Source organism: Epinephelus fuscoguttatus, linkage group LG8 (genome assembly GCF_011397635.1).
Source record: "Epinephelus fuscoguttatus linkage group LG8, E.fuscoguttatus.final_Chr_v1".
In the NCBI taxonomy this organism is placed as follows: Eukaryota; Metazoa; Chordata; class Actinopteri; order Perciformes; family Serranidae; genus Epinephelus; species Epinephelus fuscoguttatus.
In genome coordinates, this window is record NC_064759.1 from 15,126,532 (window position 1) to 15,149,222 (window position 22,691).

The window sequence follows — 22,691 nt, forward strand, 5'->3', positions numbered from 1 at the left end:
TCAATGTGACAAAAATAAAATAAAAAGAATTTATCGTTAAAAGCTGAATATCTAAAGAGGAGATAGAGGACATCCTTAAACCCATCTGACAAGAAAGTGAAATTAAATGGTTGAATGAAACAGAGGCTAAAACCAGAGTGTCCATATGGTGACATCTAACATTGTTGGAGTCATAAACCCGCCTGAGGTCACATACGTCCTCCAGCTGTGTTTACAAGGAGAGGTTATGGAAGAATAAGTGATGTGCTGCTAATATCTCCCTGCCTCCTGATGAACACACTCAGGCCCGACCCTCATTACGAGCTCCACTGCTGGACCCTAAGTGGAAGAGAAGACGAGAAGAGGGGAGCACAAACAAGAGATTACTGTTTTTGATGAAATTATGGATAAACCACAGATCGAAATGAATTTTTTGCGAGTAATCCCTCATAATCTGCTTGTGTTAGGTGTGTTTTAGTGTGAAATGTGCTCTGACCATGACTGCTGTGTGTCTCTCATGCAATATTTCAGCCGACAGCCCCTGAAACACAACAGGACAGCAGTTATACCAACAGAATTTGCATGGGAAGTGATTCATGTTGGTTTCTATTTGAATAACAGACGGTTACAACTTTAGAAAATGGAAAGAATAAAAACCATTGCTTTGTGTTTTTCAACTGTTTTCTTTTTAAACTGCTCCTTGTTTTTGTACAGTTCACTTATTGTTTATTTTTTACGTACTGACTTTATGTTTTCCTACTGATGCTTCCTGTTTGCATTATCCCTTTGCTGCTGTAATGTTCCCAATGTCCCCGCTGTAGGATGAATAAAAGATTATCTTATCATATTTACAAAAAATGATGCAAGGGCGAAATTCATGTAGCATATGTCACAACAGATCTCATACTTCCATTGTGTATATAAACTGGGGGCTACTGTTTTAAAAGTGTAAGGACAGTGTGAGTGTCACATTTCACATTTTAATTCACTGTGAATGTGAGCTCAGTGTGAGTGATAGTGACTGGGTTTCACTTTCTTCACATTTATCTTCCCAGCTGTATTTGACAGCTACAGAATTCAGGTCTTAATCATGTCTAACATCCAAAATCTTTTCAGGTAGACGTCTCTGAAGTGAGATCTTAGCAGTAAAGGGGTCCTGGACATGAAAAAGGTTCAAAGGAGAAGCACTGGATTAAAAACTAAGGCAGCCTTAATACCTGCTTTATGTCATTTCTTAAATGTTAAAGACAACTATATATGTTTCTATAGGTTTCAAAAGACCTTTGAGACATAACTCTTGTAATCACCTGATATTATCACCATTGCTTACAGTACAGTGTGTGTGTGTGTGTGTGTGTGTGTGTGTGTGTGAATAAATTTGCGAAAGTTTACAAGTTGGCTACACACTAATCCACAGAGTTTTTTCAGAGTCTGGTTATGCCCTGATGTTATCACCATTGTTAACTCCAACGTTAAGACAGTTTCTTCCTAAGTAAGAACGTCACTCTTCAGCCTCCAGTTAAAACATACTGAACACACAGTGCAGTGTGTGTGCGATATAAATTTGCAGAAAGTTTACAGCGTGAACAACTTGCATGCACACCAATCCACAGATTTTACTAGAATTACCACCACAGCATGAAGAAGAAGAAAAAAACAATATAACTCGAGAAAAGAAAACAGTAAATGAAGTTTCTGTTTTTCAGATGCTTTGGCAATTTGTCTGTTTTGACAAATATCAAGTAGCTGATTGGCCACCTTCTGGGGACAAGCTGATATTAAGTTTATTTAGTTTCTATCCTGGAAGTGAAAATACTTCGGTGTACATCAGTCTGCCTCTTTGGCACAGGGATAGAAAATATACAGTCAAAGCTTACACACACGGTGCTTTTATGTCAGTTAAACGTATCATTATGATGAATTGGAAATCAAATAAATCAAACTGTCCTTACAGAGGGAAAATGGTTCATGAATGAACTTAATCTATTTTATCTGTTATGTTTTGCTCGATTTTGTATTTGTGTACAGTGTGTATGCTATATGTACTATGTCAGTGTGCTGTCCTCCGTCATATGTCAGTTCAGAACTATAAATAATAATTTATTTTTTTTTTAAAAGTGGCTGATTAGAAACCAGATACCATTTGCCTCATTTGTCTGAACTCATTAACAAAACATCTGAAAGGTGTACAATCAGTAAATCAGAAAGCTCAAATTAGGCTTAAACTTTAATAGCAATATATATTTTGGGGGCTGTAAGTCAATCATTTTCTTCATTTATTGTTTGGTCTATAGCTTTAAAAATTGTGGGGAAATTCACATTAAAATTTCCCAGAGCCAAACGTCAAATCTTCACATTAATTATTTTATCTAAACATTAGTGCAAAACTAAAATCTGTTCAGTTTACCTTCATAAATGACAAAGAAAAGCATCAGATTTTCACATTTGAGAGGCTGGAACCAGCAACTACTATGTGTCATGTAAAAAAAAATGAAACGATTTGTTTTTTGGTGATTGACAAACCTGTAAGTTAATTATTTTCTCGTTTTATCATTTGGTCTTTAAGTCAGAAAATGGCAGAAAATCCATATTAATATTTTCCAGAGCCAAAGGTCAACTCTTAAAAAAAAAAAAAAACATCAGTGCAAAACCCAAATGACAAAGAAAAGCATCAAATTTACCATGAGAAGCCAGAACCAGCAACTAAAATTTGTCATGTGAAAAATGACTTAAACGATTTGTTTTCCATTGATTGACAAATCTCTAAGTTAATTTTCTCGATTCATCGTTTTGTCTTTAAGTCAGAAAATAGTGGAAAATCCACATTAAAATGTGCCAATGAGCCAAAAGTTAAATCCTCATCTTACTTGTTTTATCCGAGCATGACTGCAAATCAAAAATCAACTCAGTTTACTATCATAATTGACAACAAAACTTGTGTTTTTCACGTAAAAAATGACTGAAACGATTAGTTCCCAGGTGATCGACTGATATCTTTAGCTCTAGTTATTTTAGAATGATCAGTGACAGGTACCTACCAAAGGTCTTTTTCTTGTCCCCTGTAGTACTTCAGGTCAAACCAGTTGTGACTTCCTGCAGTCCTGTAACCCTACAGTCTCTCTGCCCTTAATCAAAAAGCTCCTTAAGAACTATTTGCTCCATCAGGGACAGATTCTCCATGTCACTGCCCTCTTCATCTTTCTCTGTCACCAGTATTCCTCCTCCGGGATGAGCATCAGTGACCCTTACCTCTCCGGCTGCACTCCTCCCTTTAATCCTGCTGGCCAATAGTCAGTCAGAGATGCAGGACTGCTGATGGAGTGATGGAGCGACTGAGCGTCTGTCTCCACGCCACTCTACTCTCTTTTCTGTCTTTCTTGGGAATTTATGTCACAAACCCATCCTGAATCATGTAATCCCTCTAAGTCCATCTGTTACTGTAGTGGCCCCTCTCTTCCTGTGTCTGTCCCTTTTTAGACTCTGCTCCTTTGTAACCTCCCAAACCTCCCTGTGCCACCAGTCGAAGCTCCTCACCAGTTTAACTTTTAACCACATATTTAATTATAACACAACAAGAGCTGAATGAAACTGTGAACCAGTGTATCCATATAAATGGGCTTTTCCTTTTTCCTCCTCTAATCAGCACCAGCGCCGAGCAAAGCTAAATCCTGTGCCCACTAAGTGTTTATTTTTGGGTGCCAAATGTCACGTTTAAAAAAAATAAAAACAGTGTGACAAGCTTTCTATAGTCACAATAATTTATTTACAATATGTATGTACAGGAAACTGAAAAAAAGACATAAAAATGAAAAAACAACAACATTGTGTGCATGTTTGGAGGATGAATTTAAGAAAGGGGGAGTTGTAGAAGCGGTTTAACCCCAGGCTTGAGATTTACAGTAATGAAGAACCAGCTTGTTATCACTGCCAAAACACTGAAAGAGAGAAGAAGAGACAGAAATGTAAATGTTAAATAAAGCAATATCACAAAAGAGTGACGTGACAGTATGATTCCAATATGACCGTGTACAGAACTGATGTTAACTGTTACATTTCATTTGATATTGACCTGTTGAGCTGTGAGAGCTGATGTCTAGTGTGAATTCTGGACTTAGCCGTTTGTTACTTTAACCAGTGGTTTAGGATTTTGGTGTTTGAAACATGCAGCATTCCTCTTATTGCTCCCTCTGCTGGTCACAGCTCCACATGACACATTAATGTTTCATAGGCTGGTTCTCTCAGGCCTGACAATTTTAAAGGCGACCACTCTTAGGGTGTTTTCACACTTGGTCCTGTTCAGCCCTCTAAGTGGACTCAGAGCTGTGACTCAGCGTTTTTTGCACATATGTGAACTCAGCCCCTCTGAAGTGAACTGTAATAGTTCGGTGAGTTCGGTTCGCTTCAAGTCTGCGGTGCGGTCCATTTAACCTGTGCACTGTGAACTCAAAGCGCTCCAGGTGTGCTTTGCTCGTTGACATTGTATTTAGCCCTCTAGATCACATGCTGTTGACCTGGTATGCTTGGAAAAACAGACAAAACCATGTCAGCATGTAATGCTTGCAAGGACACAGGAAGAGAAGTCGTCTGGTCCACGGGAGATACTGCACGTCTCCAGATGTGGCATGTAGAGTACATCAAACAGCAACAGTCTACAGCACAGAAACACTATGGTTCTCCTCCAATTTTAAGTTCATGTGAAAGCAAGAAGCTTCATAATTGCACTGCAGTGCCATGTGACGTCACAATAATAACCAAAACTATATCAATACATATTATATATATAGTGTGATCAGAAAGTGGACTGAGGCCCCATCAGAGCTGAAGTGGACCACAAAGAGAACTGAGTCCCTTTACTGTTGGCCTACTTTTTGGTGCACTTTAAGAGGGCTGAGTTTAGTTAGTTTAAAAAGGACTAAATGTGACTAAATGTGAAAACACCCGTAGAGTCCTGACAAAAACCAGGAAATGCGACCACATGACTCCAGTTCTAAAATCCTCACACTGACTCCCTGTCACTTAGAGAACTAATTTCAAAATCTTGCTGCTTGTGTATAAATCATTCTGTAGCTCAGCGCCCAAATATATCTCTGACATGCTTGTGACATATGAACCTTCTAGGACCCTGAGGACATCTGGGGCCGGCCTGTTGACTGTCCCAAGCGTCACAACAAAACATTGTGAAGCAGTGTTTTCTTATCATGCAGCACAAACCTGGAATAACCTCCCAGATGATGTTAGACAAGCCTGACGCTGATCACTTTTAAGTCAAAGCTAAAAACATTATTTTTTTTTATACTGCCTATTCCACCGCAACCTTATTTTAAAATGCAATTTTAAATCATTGCAAAATAATCTTTTTTATCTTTGCACCTCTTGTCTGGACTTTTGCTATTATAAATGTGTTTTTTTAACATTGTAAATCATTTAGTAATTAATTTTAGCTTATATCATAATTATACCTTATGTTGATATAAGACTTCAATTTCTGTGGTATGAAATGAAATCATTATGGTATGAAATCATTTCATGGTATGAAATCATTTTTAAATGCATTAAATTTAACTGTCCTTATTGTGTGAAACACTTTTTGTTCCTTATATGTCAAATTATTCCCTAAGGGGCTCAGATTCTCTTTATTGTGCCCTTTTTGTCCAAAGAAGTTATGTTTTTAGTCCTTTTGATTTGAATAAATTACTGTATTAAAGATCCGTCATCTTTTAATTCATCTAAAAACGTTCCATTTTCTCATCTTTAAACAGATTGCCAATGTTTTCAGTAATGCCAACACTCTTCCTCTCCCTATGTTGTTGTGTTTTTTTATTGTTGTGTCATATAACACTGTTAAATCGAGTGTTTGTGTGTACTTACATCAAAGAGGACTCCTACTTCTTGATCTGGTGAGGGGGCAAAGGACTGGTTTACATATATGAACTGAGGAAAAAAAGGAAGAAAAAGAAAGAAAAGAGAAACAGATATGTAGAGAGTTACAAAACTTTCCAAAGCTTCTGTCCAAGACATGATTTTGTGAAGTGAACAAGCCACAAAACAAACTTTATTCTTACCAGCTGTTCACTGCCATCAAGCTTGAGGAAGCGAGAGATGAACTGCGACAGGGACTGCACCGTCCTCCCCCTGTCCACTGCCCACTTCTTTGTTTTCATGATAGGAGTGTCTCCCACTGCCTTCAGCAGCACGTCAACTATAAAAATAAAAAACATGAAAAGTGAAAGTGCTGCTGCTGCCACCAGGAGTGGTCCGGGCAAATCTCAATATGCATTGTTCAGGGGAATTTCTGGGGAAGTGTTGTTAAATGCAATGAAACATATCCGCTATTCAACAGTAAGAAATCTGAAACTGTGATGACGCACTTCCAGTAAGGACTGAGACAAAATACTACAGAACCACATGTCATACAAGAAATGAGCAGTAGGCTTTTGCACAATAGGTTATTTTAGCCAACAGTTTGTGCAACACTTCCGTCTCTTAAATCACTTCAGATGTGTATTCAAGTAAGTCCTTTCCTGTTGGTACAACTGTAAACTACATTCTCCATGTGTACTCCTATGAAAAGCCGTTTATTTGTTGTAATTATAAGCATCAAGATTCACTGTTGGCAAACACAGAAAACCTAGCTTTATTACGATAAACTTACATTGAACCTACATGTTTAAAGACTTCCTTTCATTATGTGTTATGGCACATTTTTTAAAATTAAAGTTTTTTGAGTGAAGCCTACACACTTTAAACATTCAGGGTATTAGATCCATTTGTTCACTTTATTCTTATAAGCTTAGAAATTATGAATGAATGAAAACAGGCTGTGAAAGCTTTGTATCCTCAGGAATTACCCAAATGACTAAAAATTTCCATCCTTGTTCCATCCTATGCTGCTCAGATCTCATGTGTGCAACATTATACTCAAAGAACATTATTATGACCACAGACACAAAATGGCTGAATATACAAGCACAAGTTCTTTACATGTCATTTGCACAACAGCTGCAGTGGTGCAGTCGTTGGCAATTAAATTCTTGTTCTCAGGCTCAGTCCAAGAATGCTACTGCAAAAAAATGTATCAAAGGAAATCACCAAGTAAAAAAGGACAAATGAAGACATAAATATAAATTGTGCACTAGTTAAAATGTAGGAATAAGACATTATATGAGGCCCTTATACTAGTGTTACCTGGCGTGCTGATAAGTGCACCCTCTCTAATAATCTGAGGTGTTAACTTGTGTATATGATTGATATTTATGAATTGTACCATGTAGAATATGTATCATGCACGTATATATTTTTGTGTACACACATCCACAAATTTATGTATATAGTGTTCTGTCTCGATTGTTTTCCCTTTGTTTTGTCGTGTATCAGTTTGCTGTCAGTTTTTTGACTTGTGGTGTATTTTATTGGTTGTATGTTATTTTTTATTATTGCTGTTGTTTATTTGTTTTGCTTGTTGTTGGTTTGTTTGAAAAACCAATAAAAGAAAATTATAAATAGGAATAAAATATATGTAAAATAAAATAAAACACGGTGGTGAACTGGTGTGCAGTGGTGATAAAATGAATCACCTATCAGCCAAAACATTAAAACCACTGACAGATGACATGAACAATACTGACCATCTCGTCACAATGCCATGCTCTGCTGGGAAACCTTTGGTTCTGGCATTCATGTGGATGCCACTTGAAGCACATCTCTCATCCAAACATCGTAACCGCCAACGCCACAGTGCCAGACTCCACAGGACCTCTGGGGGTGTCCTGTGGAGTCTGGCACTGTGGCGTTGGCGTTGGTGGATCCTTTGACACCTGTCCTTTGTCCATGCCTTGACATGGACATGTCAGAGCCAAATCTAATCCAAGAAGGCCCCACTGTGGATCGGGGGTTCCTCTGGGGTGCTGACACTTCCCACGAATACTCAGATTGGGATCTGGGGATTTTGGAGGCCAGGTCGATGCGTTGAGCTCTCTGTCACTTTCTTCGAATCATTCCTGAGCAGTTTTTGCAGTGAGGCATGGCGCACTGCTCTGCTTGGGGGGCCACTGCCATCAAGATGCATTGTCGCCATGTGGGGGGGTGTACTAGGTCCACAGGTGTGTTTGGGTGGGTGCTGCGTGTCAGGTGGCATCCACATGAATGCCAGGAGCCAAAAGTTTCCCAGCAGAACATTGCATTGTAACAAGATGATCAATGTTATTCACTTCACCTGCCAGTGGTTTTAATGTTTTGGCTGATCAGTGTATATGTATAGTGCCATGTGTGCAGGTCAGGCCAAGGCCATTTTAACTAGGATTTATTTTGTTACCATATATCGGATGTTATGAACTAAGGGTAGTGTGTAGTCCTTGTTTATTTACTGGTATTCATGTATTTAATAACTGTGATATGATTACTATTACATTAAATATTAAGACAGATTAACAGATCAAAACAATACGTTTTGGGCAGGCTGTGTAATGATTATCATGTTGACCCTGATTTGAATTCAAGGGTTTCATCTCAGGGTTGTTATTAACACGTATGAAGTACAGTATTGTCCAGTATTGTTTACTGTAATGACTCTGAAACAGAAAACCATCCTTGAATTAAATCTAACACGGCTAATAAGATAAGAACAAGAATAAAAGAGTATTTCAAACTCATGTCAATCTCCAAAACATGATTTTCACTAAACTGACAGTTTGACAGTTTTAAGCTAACCGAAGTTTGTTAGCTTAGCCTTTATAAAGTATTATCTACTAAATGTGCAGTTGCTATCGGCATTACCGTAACATATTTAATACAATATAAGACAAACATGCACTCTGAAAAAATATCTATCAAATAAGAGCAAAAAGATGCCATGTTGTCTTCATAAATATTAGCATTAGCTTTCAATCTTCCCCAAACCAGGCAGTGCCACATGAAAAAAACTAAACGCTTATTGGCTGAACAGAAAAACGGAGCGTTCCTATTGGCCAAAATCTTAGTCAATCGTCGTCACGTCACAAACCCGGAATTGCTTCTTCTCGCACTATCAACATTCCTCGTAAACAGGTGATTGTTGTGCGCTAACTGACCAGGTTTTTTCGATATATTGCGCGTTCTTACTTTTCTTCTTATCATCGTTTGTCGCTGGGTCGTCTGACGGCGGCTGTGACTCCTCTTTTTGCGTTTCCGTTGGGGACTCTGCATTGTCAGACATCTTCAGGTGACCACTGTGGGTGAGCAGTACCCGCCCACCTCAGCTAGCATCGTGATTCGCTGCGAGTAGTGGCTGCTATTGGCTGACAGAAACGTCAATCACTAAGACGCGTAATTCTATTGGTGGATGGGCTTCTGGAGAGTGGTGTTTTTCAAAGGAAGGCTGTTGAACTTGTCGGTCTTCTTAGCTACATGCTAGGTTAGTTATTGTTTTGACTTTTGAATAGATATTTGTTAATAGCATAATTATTTTAACAAATTCAGATGTTGGTTGTCTTTCTGATTAATCTCGTGCAGTTTTGTGTTAAATAGTTAGTCATTCTTCCTCCTTTACTTGCAACTAAAATAGGTAACATTACATTTTCTGTTGGTTTCTGATTACACAGGTGGCGTCACATGGGACATTCTACTTTAATCTGACAGATAAACTCTCTGCAGTCTAGCTGAACCTGTCACCTACTCCTGCTCCTTACTATCTGACCATCAGATCCCAACAGTAAGTACATTTCCTATGTTTAAGTTCCCTCAAATGACCTAGGATGGCAGCCATCTGTGTGTTACTACAGTTCATTTGTGTGAAGCAACTGTTTGATCTCATTGTTATGAAGACAATGGAACTCCATTAAGGAAACATTTCATACAAGGAAGATAACCTCTTTCCTCCTGAAGTAGACACATTGCACCAGTGTAAAAACAGGATTTGAAGTTAGAAATCTCAAAAGTAGCTAACATGTCATTCATTGCTTGTCTCTCCAAGCTTCAGGGCTATTTTAATGTTCAGTGACATGACATCCATAACACTGTGTCAGTGGATTTGTAACTAATTGTATCTGAACATGATTCGTCCTTATCTGACCTTGCTCTTGCAGTGGCAAACATCGGCAGGCTCTCCACCAAAGATGCCGTGGTCTTCCTGTGTGACATGCAGGAGAAGTTCAGACCCAACATCTTCCAGTTCACCAACATTGTGAGCAACGCTGCCAGAGTGCTCCAGGTTAGAAATACTCACCATCACATTACTATCACAGTGTCTTGTCAGTAGGGTTGCAGCAGTATGCCGTGAAACCGTTTAGCAAAGTATGAAAAATGACAATTATAACATGCACATTTTCTTATTCATGGTGTTGAAAAAAATGCAACCAGACAGAGAATCTCACCAGCACATGTGCATCTCCTTTCCTCCTTCACTGCCTGTCAGACCTTTCACACAAACATCCATAAAAATGGTCTCAAATTTCAATTATAATAGAGCCTTTGTTCAATCAGGAAAGGCATTTTACCTCCTTTAAGGGCCATTGTAACTAGTAAGTGTAATATCATATGTCGTGATAGCTTAGTATTTTACCGTTGAAATCTGTCACAACCCTACATGTTAGTCATACCAGCTATCAGCCTCAGATATTCATTTCTAAGTGTTAACTGTTTCTCTTCTTCTCACAGGCCAGCCGTATTCTGGGCATCCCCCCCATTTTGACAGAGCAGTACCCCAAAGGCTTGGGTCCCACAGTACCAGAGCTGGGAGCGTCAGACCTCAAAGCTCACGCTAAAACTTCATTCACCATGATGATAGCGGAGGTGGAGAAGGAGCTGGAGGCCCTGGGGAACCCCAAGCAGGCTATACTGTGTGGAATAGAGGCACACGCCTGTATTGCAGTAAGACCCAACACTGTTAAAATGAACCAAGCATCATAAAAGACAACATAAAGACACATGCGTACATTTATGTTCATATTTATGCTCATCTCGTGATCGGAATCTGCTGTTGCAGACGGTTGCATCATCAAACCTTAATGAAGCTTTTCCCCACTTTATTTGATATCTAGTTAAAGTGTGTGTTGTGGAGAAGCGCTGGACTTGACTTACATGAGCAAGGAAGGAGAAGCAGTCAGCAAGTTTCATTCAAAGCAGCAATTTTATTTTCAAAGGCAGTTAAATGTTGAGTGTGGTTTTAGCTCAGGAAGTGCAAAACACACCTATTAACAATAAACGTTAACAACAAATATGCAATATGTAGGTGAATCAAAGTGTTAAAGGAAGTTAACTTACAGGATGCACACATCATGACTACTGCACAAAAGTATGAACAAAAGGAGGAAGGCTGCATCTAAAGCCTCTCATTAACTTGCGTGATTGCACCTGAGGGAGGTGGGTCCCTCTCAGGCAGGAGTGTTTGATTTATCCTCCTTGCCTCAGGTGGGTAAAGGGATCTCTTTATGTAGACTTTTAACAGCGTGGGTATCAGTACTCGAACCTTGTCCAGTCAGACAGTACCTGCATTTGATTCTTTTTGTACCCAGATCTACAAACCACCACGTCTGTGGTGTGGTGAAGTTGAGCACTGGAGTTGGCAGTTCATCATGCCACCAAAACAAACATAATTAAAGCAGATAACTAAATACTTCCATTCAGGAGATAGCTATTAAATGGTATCAAATGAAGTACTCTATTGCAATCTGCAAATTTACCTTCTTTATCACTGGCCCTTTAGAGATTAAAGAATTTAAGAAACAGCCTCTAACAAATTCTTTTACACAATTTAAAGTGTACCTAAATACATGTGTTTGTATTGTATGTACACAGCAGGTATTAGTTATTGTTGTTAAAAATGACCCCAAAAAACAGCAGGTGATGATGTGACAGATGATAATTAAGCTATTACACTATTAAGTAATGTAATTATGTAATTATGTGCCACAGATTCAGTTAGTTAACGAGGACCTCTGCTTCTTGTGTTTCCCACAGTGCACAACATATGACCTGCTGGAAAAGGGAATAGAGGTTCATATCGTGGCTGATGCCGTCTCATCCAGAAGGTATCTGTGTATTCTGTTATTTCTGCCGTGTAGCATGCAATGATATAACCTGCATTTAATATGAATGTGTTCCTGTGTGTGTCTGGAACCTGTTTACCTGTATATGTTTTAATACTTCTGTGTGTCTTCATCCACAGCCAGACAGACCGTCTGTTTGCTCTGTCCAGACTGAAGCAGAGCGGAGCGTACCTCACCACCACAGAGGCTGTTCTGCTGCAGCTGGTTCAAGACGCCAAACACCCCAATTTCAAGGAGGTGCTTAGTCCAGCTGCTCTCTGTTTTGAATATAATACTGCATTCCATTTACCTCTGAAGTGGGAGGTCGGAGCTGGAAATGATGTTACATCTGAGTCAGAAAACCAAGATGTTGTTAGCAATACCAGTTAATAAGAACGCTTTAAGCTGTATTTTGCACATACAAACACCATAACAACATATCTTAAGTCAGGAGCTGGACACTACTGTGTGTACGTATGTTTTAATGTGTCACAAATAAGACCGAAGTGCTAATAAACAGTATATTACTACAGCTTTCATTGCTGTTGATGCACGGAGCAGCTATCTTGGAGTTTGAGGTCAGGGTTGGGGTTGGTGAGGTTCTTCCGACTTTCCAAATCAGAAATCTGACTTCAGGAGGTGTTCCAGTTGAAACTTCCAACTGGAAGCTTGACTGGAAATTCTGACTTCCCAATGCAAATGGAATGTACCATAGGCCTGGCAGTAAACTTCAGAGGAAAACATAATTTGCACGTACACAGATTGCTATCAGTCCAGAGACTGCAGCTTCAGGGCTGCCAAAAATACACTGCTTACAACCTTTATCACAAACACTGAGGGCCAGCTACAGATAACCTTATACTGTGGGGTGAGGGGAGACTTTATGCTGCAGTGGCACTTTTTTGTAGTCTTAAATTTTGATTTTATTCTGAGCTGCCAGCGTAAGCAATGAAGTGACAAACGTATACTCTCTTTTGACAGATCCAGAAGCTCTTGGCTCACCCGTCCCCTGACACCGGCCTCCTCGCCTTCTTCAGCGCCCTGTAGGAAGATCATCACCTGTCATTCTGTCCCATAGATACTGTACAGAATTTCACTGCTTCCACCACACTGTTAAAGTGCTTCAATAAAGTGATGCTGATATAAATCTGCACTGCGTTTGTGTTTGTGTTTCTGAATCAAACCCTTAAACCTGAGGACAAACTTACAGGTTGTTCCTCTTTACTGAACCCAGAGAGCTGAAACTTGTACTGCAAGCTGTGAGAAGCTGAAGAGGAGGGACCAGCTGACAGAGGCGGGAGCAAAGAGTTATGTCACAGAGAGGGAGGGGTGAGTGACGTCATTCTGGTATAGTCAGAAAGGGAGGGGAAGGAGACAGGGAGAGAAAAAGGAAGCTCTCCGACAAGTTTTTTTGTGTGTGTTTCTCCAAAGTTACACCAACTTTCACAATCCAAAGGTATGACTGGAGGCCCGGTGTGGATCAACATGCTGAAGAGAGAAATCTGAAGGGAGGGACGGGCACCAGTTTGTCAGCAGTTGTGCACAGCTGATGACAACATCAAATATTAACACTTTCTAAGGCCTTGGGCCTCGAGTGACCATAAAAAGGTAAGCAAGCCTCTCTTCTTCCTCAGTAAATAGAAAGTGTAGGTGGAACTGTCACAGTAAAATGGTCACACATTCATGCACTGTGTTTGCTTGTGAGTGGATAGTTTCCAGAGCAGCTCAGAGTGTCTGATCTTGCTGGGTGGAAGTTCAGGAACAGAGCGGTTGACAGTGTTACATTACAGGCAGAGAGGAATCCACTAAAGCATTTCACAGTGTTTGTGTTGCTGCTGCTGTGTCCAAAGTAAAAAGGACATGTTGATCCAGTGCTTCCTCCTCTGATCCCCCAGACCCTGGACAGAGAAAAGGACACACAATGTCCTCTGAACTGGACTCCAGTCTCACCAGTATTGACTGGCTGCCTCAGCTGGGAATCAGCAGCCTGCGCTCGGGGAAAGAGAGAGGAGGAGGAGGAGGAGGCGAGAGGGACAAGAAGAAAGACAGAGGGAGGGAGAGAGGAGACTTTCTACCCTCTGTGCCGGACCCCTCCCCTTCTAGCTATAAAGGAAAACCCCCTCACAGCTACGCCACTCTCATCGCCATGGCAATAGCAGCTGCACCTGAGAGGAAGTTGAGCTTGAATGACATCTACACCTGGATCAGTGACACTTTTCCCTACTACAGCCGAGCGGGCCGTGGATGGAAGGTGAGCTGTAATGTAGAACAACATATTGTCAGTGTACTGGGGTAGTAATGTCTTTGTAACTGAAGGATGCGTTTGAAGTAGGAGGTGATTTTATGAACAACTTGAATATTATTTGCATCACCTACTGGTTTATGACTGACTTTTTGTCCTTAACAGAACTCCATCCGTCACAACCTGTCCCTTAATAAATGCTTCAGGAAAGTTCCTCGGCCTCAGAATGACCCCGGCAAGGTGAACTACTTTTTATATCCTATTTATATCATGATGTTGTACACATATTTGTGCTTTATTCGTCAATTTGCATCATGTGAGATGGAAAAAATGTTTGCACAAAAGAGTGTTAAGCTGGAGACTTGTGCTGTATTTGTAGGGCTCATATTGGACGATGGATGGACCTGCAGAGAATCAAGTGAGGGCACCGAAGCGTCCCTACCCAGAGGAGGAAGAGGAGAGGCAGGATGTATGTTGTTTAATATCACTCATTAACTTGATTACTATCAAACCAATATTGCTAAAATACCCAAAAGTGTAAAGAAGCCATATAATGCTGGCACTTTATCCCCATATTTTACTTTTTTACTTTTAGGTAAAACTCATTAATCAACACCTAGTACTCTAGTTTTCCGTGACACATTTTATTCCTAATACTTATTTACTTCAAAAGGGTCACTTCACCCAAACAACATCTTCCCTAATTTACCTCTGGTGTTATTTAGTCATGCAGACACTGGTTTTGGTTTCATTTGTTGAGGTTTTGAGACAAAATGAGAAATGAGATTTCTGCCTCCACCACAATAAAATGATGAATGAAACATGATTTATTGTGCACAGCATTAAAATATTACATTTAAGATTCAACACCAGCAGTGTCCTGGCTACTCGTGAGAATCTGCAGACCATGCAGATTACATTTTTATGTAGGGGCTTTATATGAAAGAAGTTGTTAATATGAAAAAGGTTGACAATATTTTTCGAGAGTGTTAGAAATCTTAAAAACCCAGGCAAAGACAAGCATGGCAACCAAACTGGTATTTCTTGGTATTCTGGGTGAACCAAACCTTTAAAGTTCCTCTGCGGGTGTTGATTAAATCCCTAAAACTCATCATCTTCTTCAAGATTACACATTTAGAAGTTTATTTTTTCCATAAAAAATCCCTTCATGCTGCAAAATGGCTTAAATGTAACTCCTTTGCCTCATTTAGTTTGCACAGATCTATGAATATGCGAGTTTCAGTCACTCCCCGCCTTCTCAAGCATCAGTCCAGTCACCAGAAGAAGATGTTAGCACTGTATGTTTCTGCAAACCACAGTATGATACATCCGAACATTTCATACGTATCACAGCAACCTAGTGATGTAATTTATGAGTGGAATTTGTCATCCAGAGGTGGAGCGGGATGGTGGATGGCGTGAAACCTAGGCGAGACACCTGCCAAGCTGCAGACCAGTATTCAAGGCCAACAAATTTTATTATTATTATTTTAATTTTTTAGCAAGTCTTCGTTTTAGCCACCAAATGTGGGTGTTTTTGTACCAAGACACTGCTGCAATTCCTGCCAGAATAGTGCCATGAAAACTGTGTATTTCAAGCCAAAACATGATCTTTCCCTAACTATAATCAGGTGTTTTTTGTGCCTAAAGCTAACCACACGTTAACCACAGCATTGTTGAAACATAAAGAAACGTTAAGTTTCAACATATCCGCTACATAGTAACATACAAATGTTACCTATCCAGGTTTTTTGGCATTTGGGTTGTACCTGCTCACCTTCGACTCTGCTCATCAAACATATAAACCTCTGCTTGTTAACAGTGATAGATAACACGAACCCTTAGCTCGATTAAGTTATCAAACAGCTAGTCTCGCTCACCAGACCTTTCTCAAGAAAAGAAAGGTCTGGCTGGGCCGACTCTCATTTTGAGATTGGAGAAAAAAACACCCCGGCTACTTGTATTTCTTTCAACCAATCACAATCATTCTGGGCGGTGCCACAGCAACGGTGCGCTTGCAAAAATATTGCCGGGGAGAAACAGGTTTTGGTGTAACACGCCCACAAAAATATCAATATATTAAAGGGGGCCTTTAACTTGAGTAATGCTTCTCTTACTTCTCTTTATCCATCTTTAAAAATCGTACCGCTGTGCTGTTACAGGTTCTTCAAGTACAGGGGTCACAAGCAGAGAGAGGAGCCTCTCCTCATCAGCCACCACAACCACCCCCCAACACAGACCACCATCTTCATAACACAGAGCCAATGGGAGCCATCCAGCAGCAGCCGCCCCACTCTGCCTCCCTCTCTCCTCCCCCATGCAAGGTAGACTCACTTTCCCTCCTCTTCATCACAGCCACAGTTGCAGCATCTGATCTAATGTCTTTTATCCTCACAGCAACCGTCACCCTACATGCCCAGCCCGGGGTCGACTCACCCTGTCCATCATCCATCTGCCTCTCCTTCAGCTGGGCTCCCACCTGCCACCCCCATCTCCTCCAGCAACTCCTTCCCACCTCCCCATCCACCTGGCCCCACTTACTCCATCCCCACTGCCTCTGCTACGCCTCTGTCTGCTGCCAACATGTCCGCAGCTTCTTCGGTGGCTCCCTCTTTCTCCAACGCCACTCTGACCTTTCCTGCTAACTCAGTGTGTGCTCCCACTTTCTCCTGTGCTCCTAACGCAGCGCCTGTGTCTATGTGCACTGTGCCAGGACCCACTCACCCCTCTGTGTGTGTTGTCCCGTCATCTGTTGCTCCTGTTGTCTCATTAAACTCCTCCACTGATCCTCCGCTGCGCTTCACCTTCGATGAGATGACCTTACCGGACTTGTACACGTCTTTCAAGTCTCTCTTCAAGACCATGCGGGAGCGGGGGGGCTCACAGTGTAAGTACCGTGTGTCCATTAACTCTATAAAGTATGCAAACGCAAACAGAAATAAATGATTTATTTTATATTCTCTACAGCTGATGGTGCTCCTCTGGCTGTCCCGCACAGTGACACTACCCCTCTTCACACTCCGACTCTGTTACCATTGTCTCCTCACCCTGCTCCTGCGCCGCCCGCACCACCTCCACCAGCTGCGCACCCGCCTGAGACGGACCGCATTCCACAATACAGTGAGTCTCACATTGCCGTGACCCTAGAAATCCTTGGACTGTATTAAAAGCAGCAACATGACACAGGAAAGATCAGTGCTTTCTAAAGTTACCTTCCTCCCTTCCACTTTAGCGGTGCCAGCTGACTGGTTCAGTAACCCAGATTCTCTGAAGGAGAGCTTCCGCATTGCCAGCAGTCTAGACTGGGCAAACATAGACCTCTCTTGTCACCCAGGTCTGTGCTGTTTACCAGAGTCTTGTTTGAGGGGGGCTTCACCCAAATCACAAATGAAGGTATTTTCTCACTTACCTCTGGGGTAGTTTGGGTTTTATCTGCTGAGGTTTTATGATATTGGTCTGAGTGTTAACTCTGGTCCGTCTACACATCAGTCATGAATCCACTTAGTATTGTGCAGTGTTCACACTACGAGTGACACAGCAACAGGTGACATGAAGCTACAAACTGAAGCCCAACACTTGCTGCTGCCAAGAGGCAACCTCTGGAGCTGAAAAATGAAGCCAACATTGGTGCAGTTCATCAAATGGCCACTTGAGGCTGGCTCCTGAAGCCAGTCAATCCCCATAGACATCCAACCTTAGAGCAGAAAAACATGTGTACAGCCTGGTACAAAAACGGTTCTGATCTCTGTAGCTAGTTTCCCCCTTCATGACAACTGTGCTAGGGGTGAATTACTCTATAACGCAGCCATTTACTTTTTATCAAGACTTAAAGATATACATGATCAAGGCCATGGCCTCTCTGGGTGTCTGTGAGGCCTCATCTCAGGTTCTCAGACAGATCCATTCCTCACTTTTCCACAAATGTACCCTCCTTTCCAAACATGGTCACTTCTCGCTCCACAAAATCAAGATGGCGACAGCTGAAATGCCCAACTCGGGGCTACAAACCCAATGAGTGATGTCACAGTAGCTAGGTCCATTATTTTATACAGTCTATGTTTGCAGTGGACGGGCATGATGCGCTACAAATCAAAGTTGAGCTGGCCTCAACGTTCAGTGCTTCAATGATGCAGTGAAGCGTCAGCCAATCATATGTTTTTCTCTCTAGCTGTGTTCCTGTACTGTGTCATTTAGCTTACTTAGCATGTATTTTTGACCAAATACAAACTTTACGTTCAGTCAAGGCGTTTGAGGCAAGTAGCAGATGCACAAACCTGTGATGACTATGTTAAGAAGCGCACAAGCAACACTTTAATGGCAGTAACATAGCTGGCCATGCTGATTTGTTGTCGATTATAGTGTGAACACAGCAAAGGACTATTAAAGTCTGTCCATTGTACATCAAGAAAAAATGAATTGACAGTAATTTCCTGAAGCAAAAACACCAAATGTTTTTTAGTCCGAACTTCTAAAATATGAACATGTGATACTTTATTTTTGCCTTTTATGATAGTGAACTTAAAATCTTTGGGTTTTGGACTAATCGGCAAATAAGTCAGGCAACAGAAAATTTATGTTCATTTAGTTTGGTTTAGTTTTAGATTATTCAGCAATGAAAATAAATGATTGTTGCAGGCTAGAATGACAGTGCCATCAAAACATTTAAATTAACGAATGAATAAATACATTTTTCAATTCGGTGACACCAAAAACTACATTCCATTTGCCTACACAATATTGGCATGGAGGGAGGAATCTCAGAGACTGATATCTAAACAGAAACTATGTCCATGGCTAAATACAACTCGAAGTTACATAGTGCTGAGAATTGATATTTGATACCTTTAGTTTCAGTTCCAAGTAGTATCAAAAAGTCTCCAATCAAATGATACCTGCATTGCACTGGGGGTCTGATCCCAGACTGTCCTGACTCCCTGCAGGGTCAGCAAACTTTCTGTTGCTGCCTTCTCTAAAGCCCTTCCTCCCATGCAGAATGGTCAGTTCAACATTTACATTTAACAACAAAAACACAACACTGAACCATTTCACCCTTCCAACAAACTCTGTCCTTAAACCCATTAATAACCATTATGTAACGTTAGCCATGTGAAGCTAACAGTTAGCCCTGTCAATGTGTGTGTGTGCGACCAGATGAAGAGATTACACTCCAGCAGCTACAGAATTCAGTGCTATTTGATGAAGTTTGCAGTTCAGTGTGTCAAGAAAGTACGGCTATACTGCATGCCACTTGAATAAAGTACTCTATTCATATCAGTATCACTTGTATTGGTACTAGTATCATATTTTTTTAAGAAGTGAGAAAATGCCTTTATTTTTTTGTGATTTGGGTGAACTGTCCCTTTAAGATGTTTTTCTTTTGCAGCTAATATAACATTTTATTTGGCAGAATGTCTTGAGATATTTGAAAAAAAGGTTGTAAATGTAATCATGTGTATTTGTTACATAAGTCTGCCTCTCTTCATAACTCGTCTTGTACTTAAAGACGCTCCCTGTCTGTCACCAGACCTGCTGGAGAGCATGCGGCAGGCGGAGCTCTGCGACTGGGCCCTGGACCCGGCGCTCTTCACCTCCCTCTGTGACTCTCTGAACCGCTTCTTCACTCAGAAAGGCATGATCAACTCCATGAGTAACTCCCCACTCGCCCTCGGTGCACCTCACCCCGTACAGGTCCCACCATTCACCTCCAACCCTCCTCCTCCTCCTACCCTCTCCAGCCTCACTCACCCCTCACCCCTCCCTTACTCTCCCATGGCTCACCCCATCGGTGGCGTGCAGCCGCCCCGGAGGGCTCTGCACCTGCAGGGACAAGGCCTCCAGAGGCCACAGCTAACACAACCTGCACACACAACCGGTAAGACCCAAACATCTTGTTCTAAAAGTTGTTTGAACATTTCCAGTCTGGCTTGTGGAAGGAAAGGTTCACATTTTTCAGTCTGTTTTAAAAGAATAATCACAAGCAGGCTGAAACTGTTACTGTCACTGCTCCTGTCCAAAGGATTCTCTCTCTCAGTGACTTTAATTTAAATGAAATGAATGAAATGCCTCCACAGTGAACGAGCAATCAGACCGAATTAAAGTAATCAGGGTCCACCTTTAACAACAGCAAAACTATATCAGAAAATCCATTCACAACCTCTTGCACAACTCCTGCAGTATATTCTAAGTCTTATTTTTCCAGTTGTACTTCCCAGGCACATGCATTTTTGCTTCAACATTACAGTTTAAAACATGTCAGTACAAACAGTGCAGTAAGTCATGTGAAGCCACAGGGCCCAAAAATACTTTTTTCCCCATAGACTTACATTGTGAAAAAGACGTCCACAAGTCAATGGATGACTTTGGCTAGTAGCTAATGGTGCCGACTCCATAAACAGTGTTAAACAACAGCGACAGTGCTGACAGAGCTAACAGTGTTAACTAGGGGGCAACAAGAAGGTGGGTGCTACGCTTCAGTGACAACGCTGTGCAGGTATCAGCGGTAACCACCATATGACAGCAGTGCAAAGTGGCAGCAATGAGTGAGCCAGTGGGATACACACATGCACTGACAGGGATGTGTGTCCGGACTGTCTTGTAGAAAAATTTCTGTACACGGTTTCACTTGCAAAAATAATGATTGGGAGTTTTTCTACAAGTTGCGTTCCGCTCGTCCCTCTCCGATGCACCTGTTTGGAAATAGATATGCTAAGTATTCCCTTATCCAGACCGTCTACCACAACAAAACACAGAGAAGCTTGAATTACAACACACACAGAAGGAGTGCCAAGACTCCTCCATATCTTTACATAGCAATTAGTGGTTTGCTGCCATAGTAATGATCTGAATGTTGCATACAACAGCTCAAAATGAGCTCCATCTCAACAAACTACAACAATAAAATCCTGCTTTTACATTAATGCATTGAGTCATAACAATCCGAGGATATAATATGCAATAGTTGAATGGTTGCAGGGAACATTTTTCTGAAATGAGTTCTTGTATTTTTAACACTTGAAGTACATTTTTCTGATCATAATCATAGTTTTATTTCAGTAACATTTTCAGTGCAGGACTTTTACTTGTAACAGAGTATTTCTATAAGGTGGTATTAATACTTTTATGGAAGTAAATGCTCTGAATACTTGCTCAGTCACATCATTTATATTAAAATCATGTTAGGAAGGGATCTTTTCACAGCCAACATGCACACACGTCTGTACACGCAGACGTGACGGTTTCATTAAAATAGACTTGAAAGTGTGAACCTAACCTTTACGTTTCTTAGCTGTTTCCCAAAATGGAAACATACCCTTCGCATAATCTGGCTTTCTCTAACTCAGTCTGTGTTTCTGTCTCTGTGTCAGCTGGGATGCAGCCTCAGTCTATGACACCTCGACAGCGTCCTCCATTAAAGAGTCTCCACAGCAACAGTGAGGAGATCCAGGACGACTTTGACTGGGACTCTCTGCTCGCCTGAGCCTCGCCGTGAGCGTGTGGAGAAACAACAGAACTTTTCAGAGAAATGTGGCTCTCACAGCCATCTTTACTAAACTCTATGCAGAGGCTGCCTCACTTGTGCATCCTGAAGCTTCTCGGAGAGCAAGTTTGGGATCAAGTTTGTCACATATGACTGAATGCTGTATTTCAAGGTTGAAATAGTTGTGTTTTTTTCCATGTTTTATTCAAATTCATATGCTGTAATAACTTCTGTTAAGCTTTTCTTCTGCAGGTAATCAGCAGGGTGTTTTTTCTGTTTTAGATTTATAAACATGTTCACCAAAGAAAATAAAGTGTAAATTTATTCTCGTCACATTTTGTTCTCCGCAGCAGTAAAAAAAAAAAAAAACTACATTTGGGATATAGACATGAACTACAGAGGAAGCATGAAACAAGCCAAACACACATCCTGTGTTTTTGTTTTATTTCATAAATTCCTTTTGATTTTTTTTTTTCATTTTACTTTTCAAATGTGAATGTTCACAGTCATCACCACACAAAATTCAACCTTACCCGATAAAAGAGATATTTTTCTTGTTGATATAAAATAACAATAAATTCATCAAACTAAATTAAAAGAACAGCATGGAGCATGTCGTCAAGTCCCATTTTTTTTCTTCCTTTCATTCATTGAAATAATTGTCTTTTTTTTTTTTTTTTTTTTTAAAGCATCAGTAGCTCTCCCTCCCCAAAGGACAGAGGGATGAAACAGGTGGACAGTGGTGCTCTGGGACACCTGGACACCAGGGATCTCATGAAATGTGTGATTGGGAAAAAAATAACTAATGCTTCTGATTAGCAAAAAAAATAAAAAAATGATTGGCAGAGAAATGTGTGACCCTTATAATACCTCATTTGAAATCCCAACATTACATATTATTAATACAAGTGACAATTTTTAAAACAAAAATAATGGATGTCATTTCTTCCTCTCTGAGTCACTGAAATAATTTGGGACACAGGAAAAATGGAGA

The 22,691-nt window shown here is 40.7% G+C and overlaps 3 protein-coding genes across 4 annotated transcripts; 2 read left to right on the forward strand and 1 right to left on the reverse strand.

The window, feature by feature from the left end:
- Positions 1–3,719: 3,719 nt before the first annotated feature.
- Positions 3,720–9,260, reverse strand: atg12 (ATG12 autophagy related 12 homolog (S. cerevisiae)). Its single transcript, XM_049584438.1, has 4 exons — positions 9,076–9,260; positions 6,042–6,178; positions 5,848–5,910; positions 3,720–3,914 (listed from the first exon to the last, which is right to left on the reverse strand). Exons 1-4 carry the CDS (start codon positions 9,167–9,169, stop codon positions 3,855–3,857), a joined length of 354 nt encoding a protein of 117 aa, XP_049440395.1. The 5' UTR covers positions 9,170–9,260; the 3' UTR covers positions 3,720–3,854.
- isoc2 (isochorismatase domain containing 2) lies at positions 9,236–13,129 on the forward strand. Its single transcript, XM_049584437.1, has 7 exons — positions 9,236–9,367; positions 9,555–9,664; positions 10,038–10,162; positions 10,609–10,821; positions 11,911–11,981; positions 12,119–12,236; positions 12,960–13,129. Coding segments are annotated over exons 2-7 (594 nt in total). The 5' UTR covers positions 9,236–9,367; positions 9,555–9,663; the 3' UTR covers positions 13,026–13,129.
- Positions 13,130–13,335: 206 nt separating this feature from the next.
- On the forward strand, positions 13,336–22,307 carry foxj2 (forkhead box J2). Of its 2 annotated transcripts, XM_049583308.1 has the most exons (10): positions 13,336–13,586; positions 13,874–14,229; positions 14,386–14,460; positions 14,600–14,689; positions 16,383–16,544; positions 16,618–17,107; positions 17,188–17,340; positions 17,453–17,554; positions 19,745–20,092; positions 21,585–22,307. In XM_049583308.1, the coding sequence occupies exons 2-10, from the start codon at positions 13,900–13,902 to the stop codon at positions 21,695–21,697; spliced, it is 1,863 nt and encodes a 620-aa protein (XP_049439265.1). In that variant the 5' UTR covers positions 13,336–13,586; positions 13,874–13,899; the 3' UTR covers positions 21,698–22,307. The 2 variants fall into 2 exon arrangements, with proteins under 2 accessions (XP_049439265.1, XP_049439268.1); XM_049583311.1 differs by lacking the exon at positions 21,585–22,307 and having other exon boundaries at positions 17,453–17,613; positions 19,745–19,975.
- Positions 22,308–22,691: the final 384 nt, after the last annotated feature.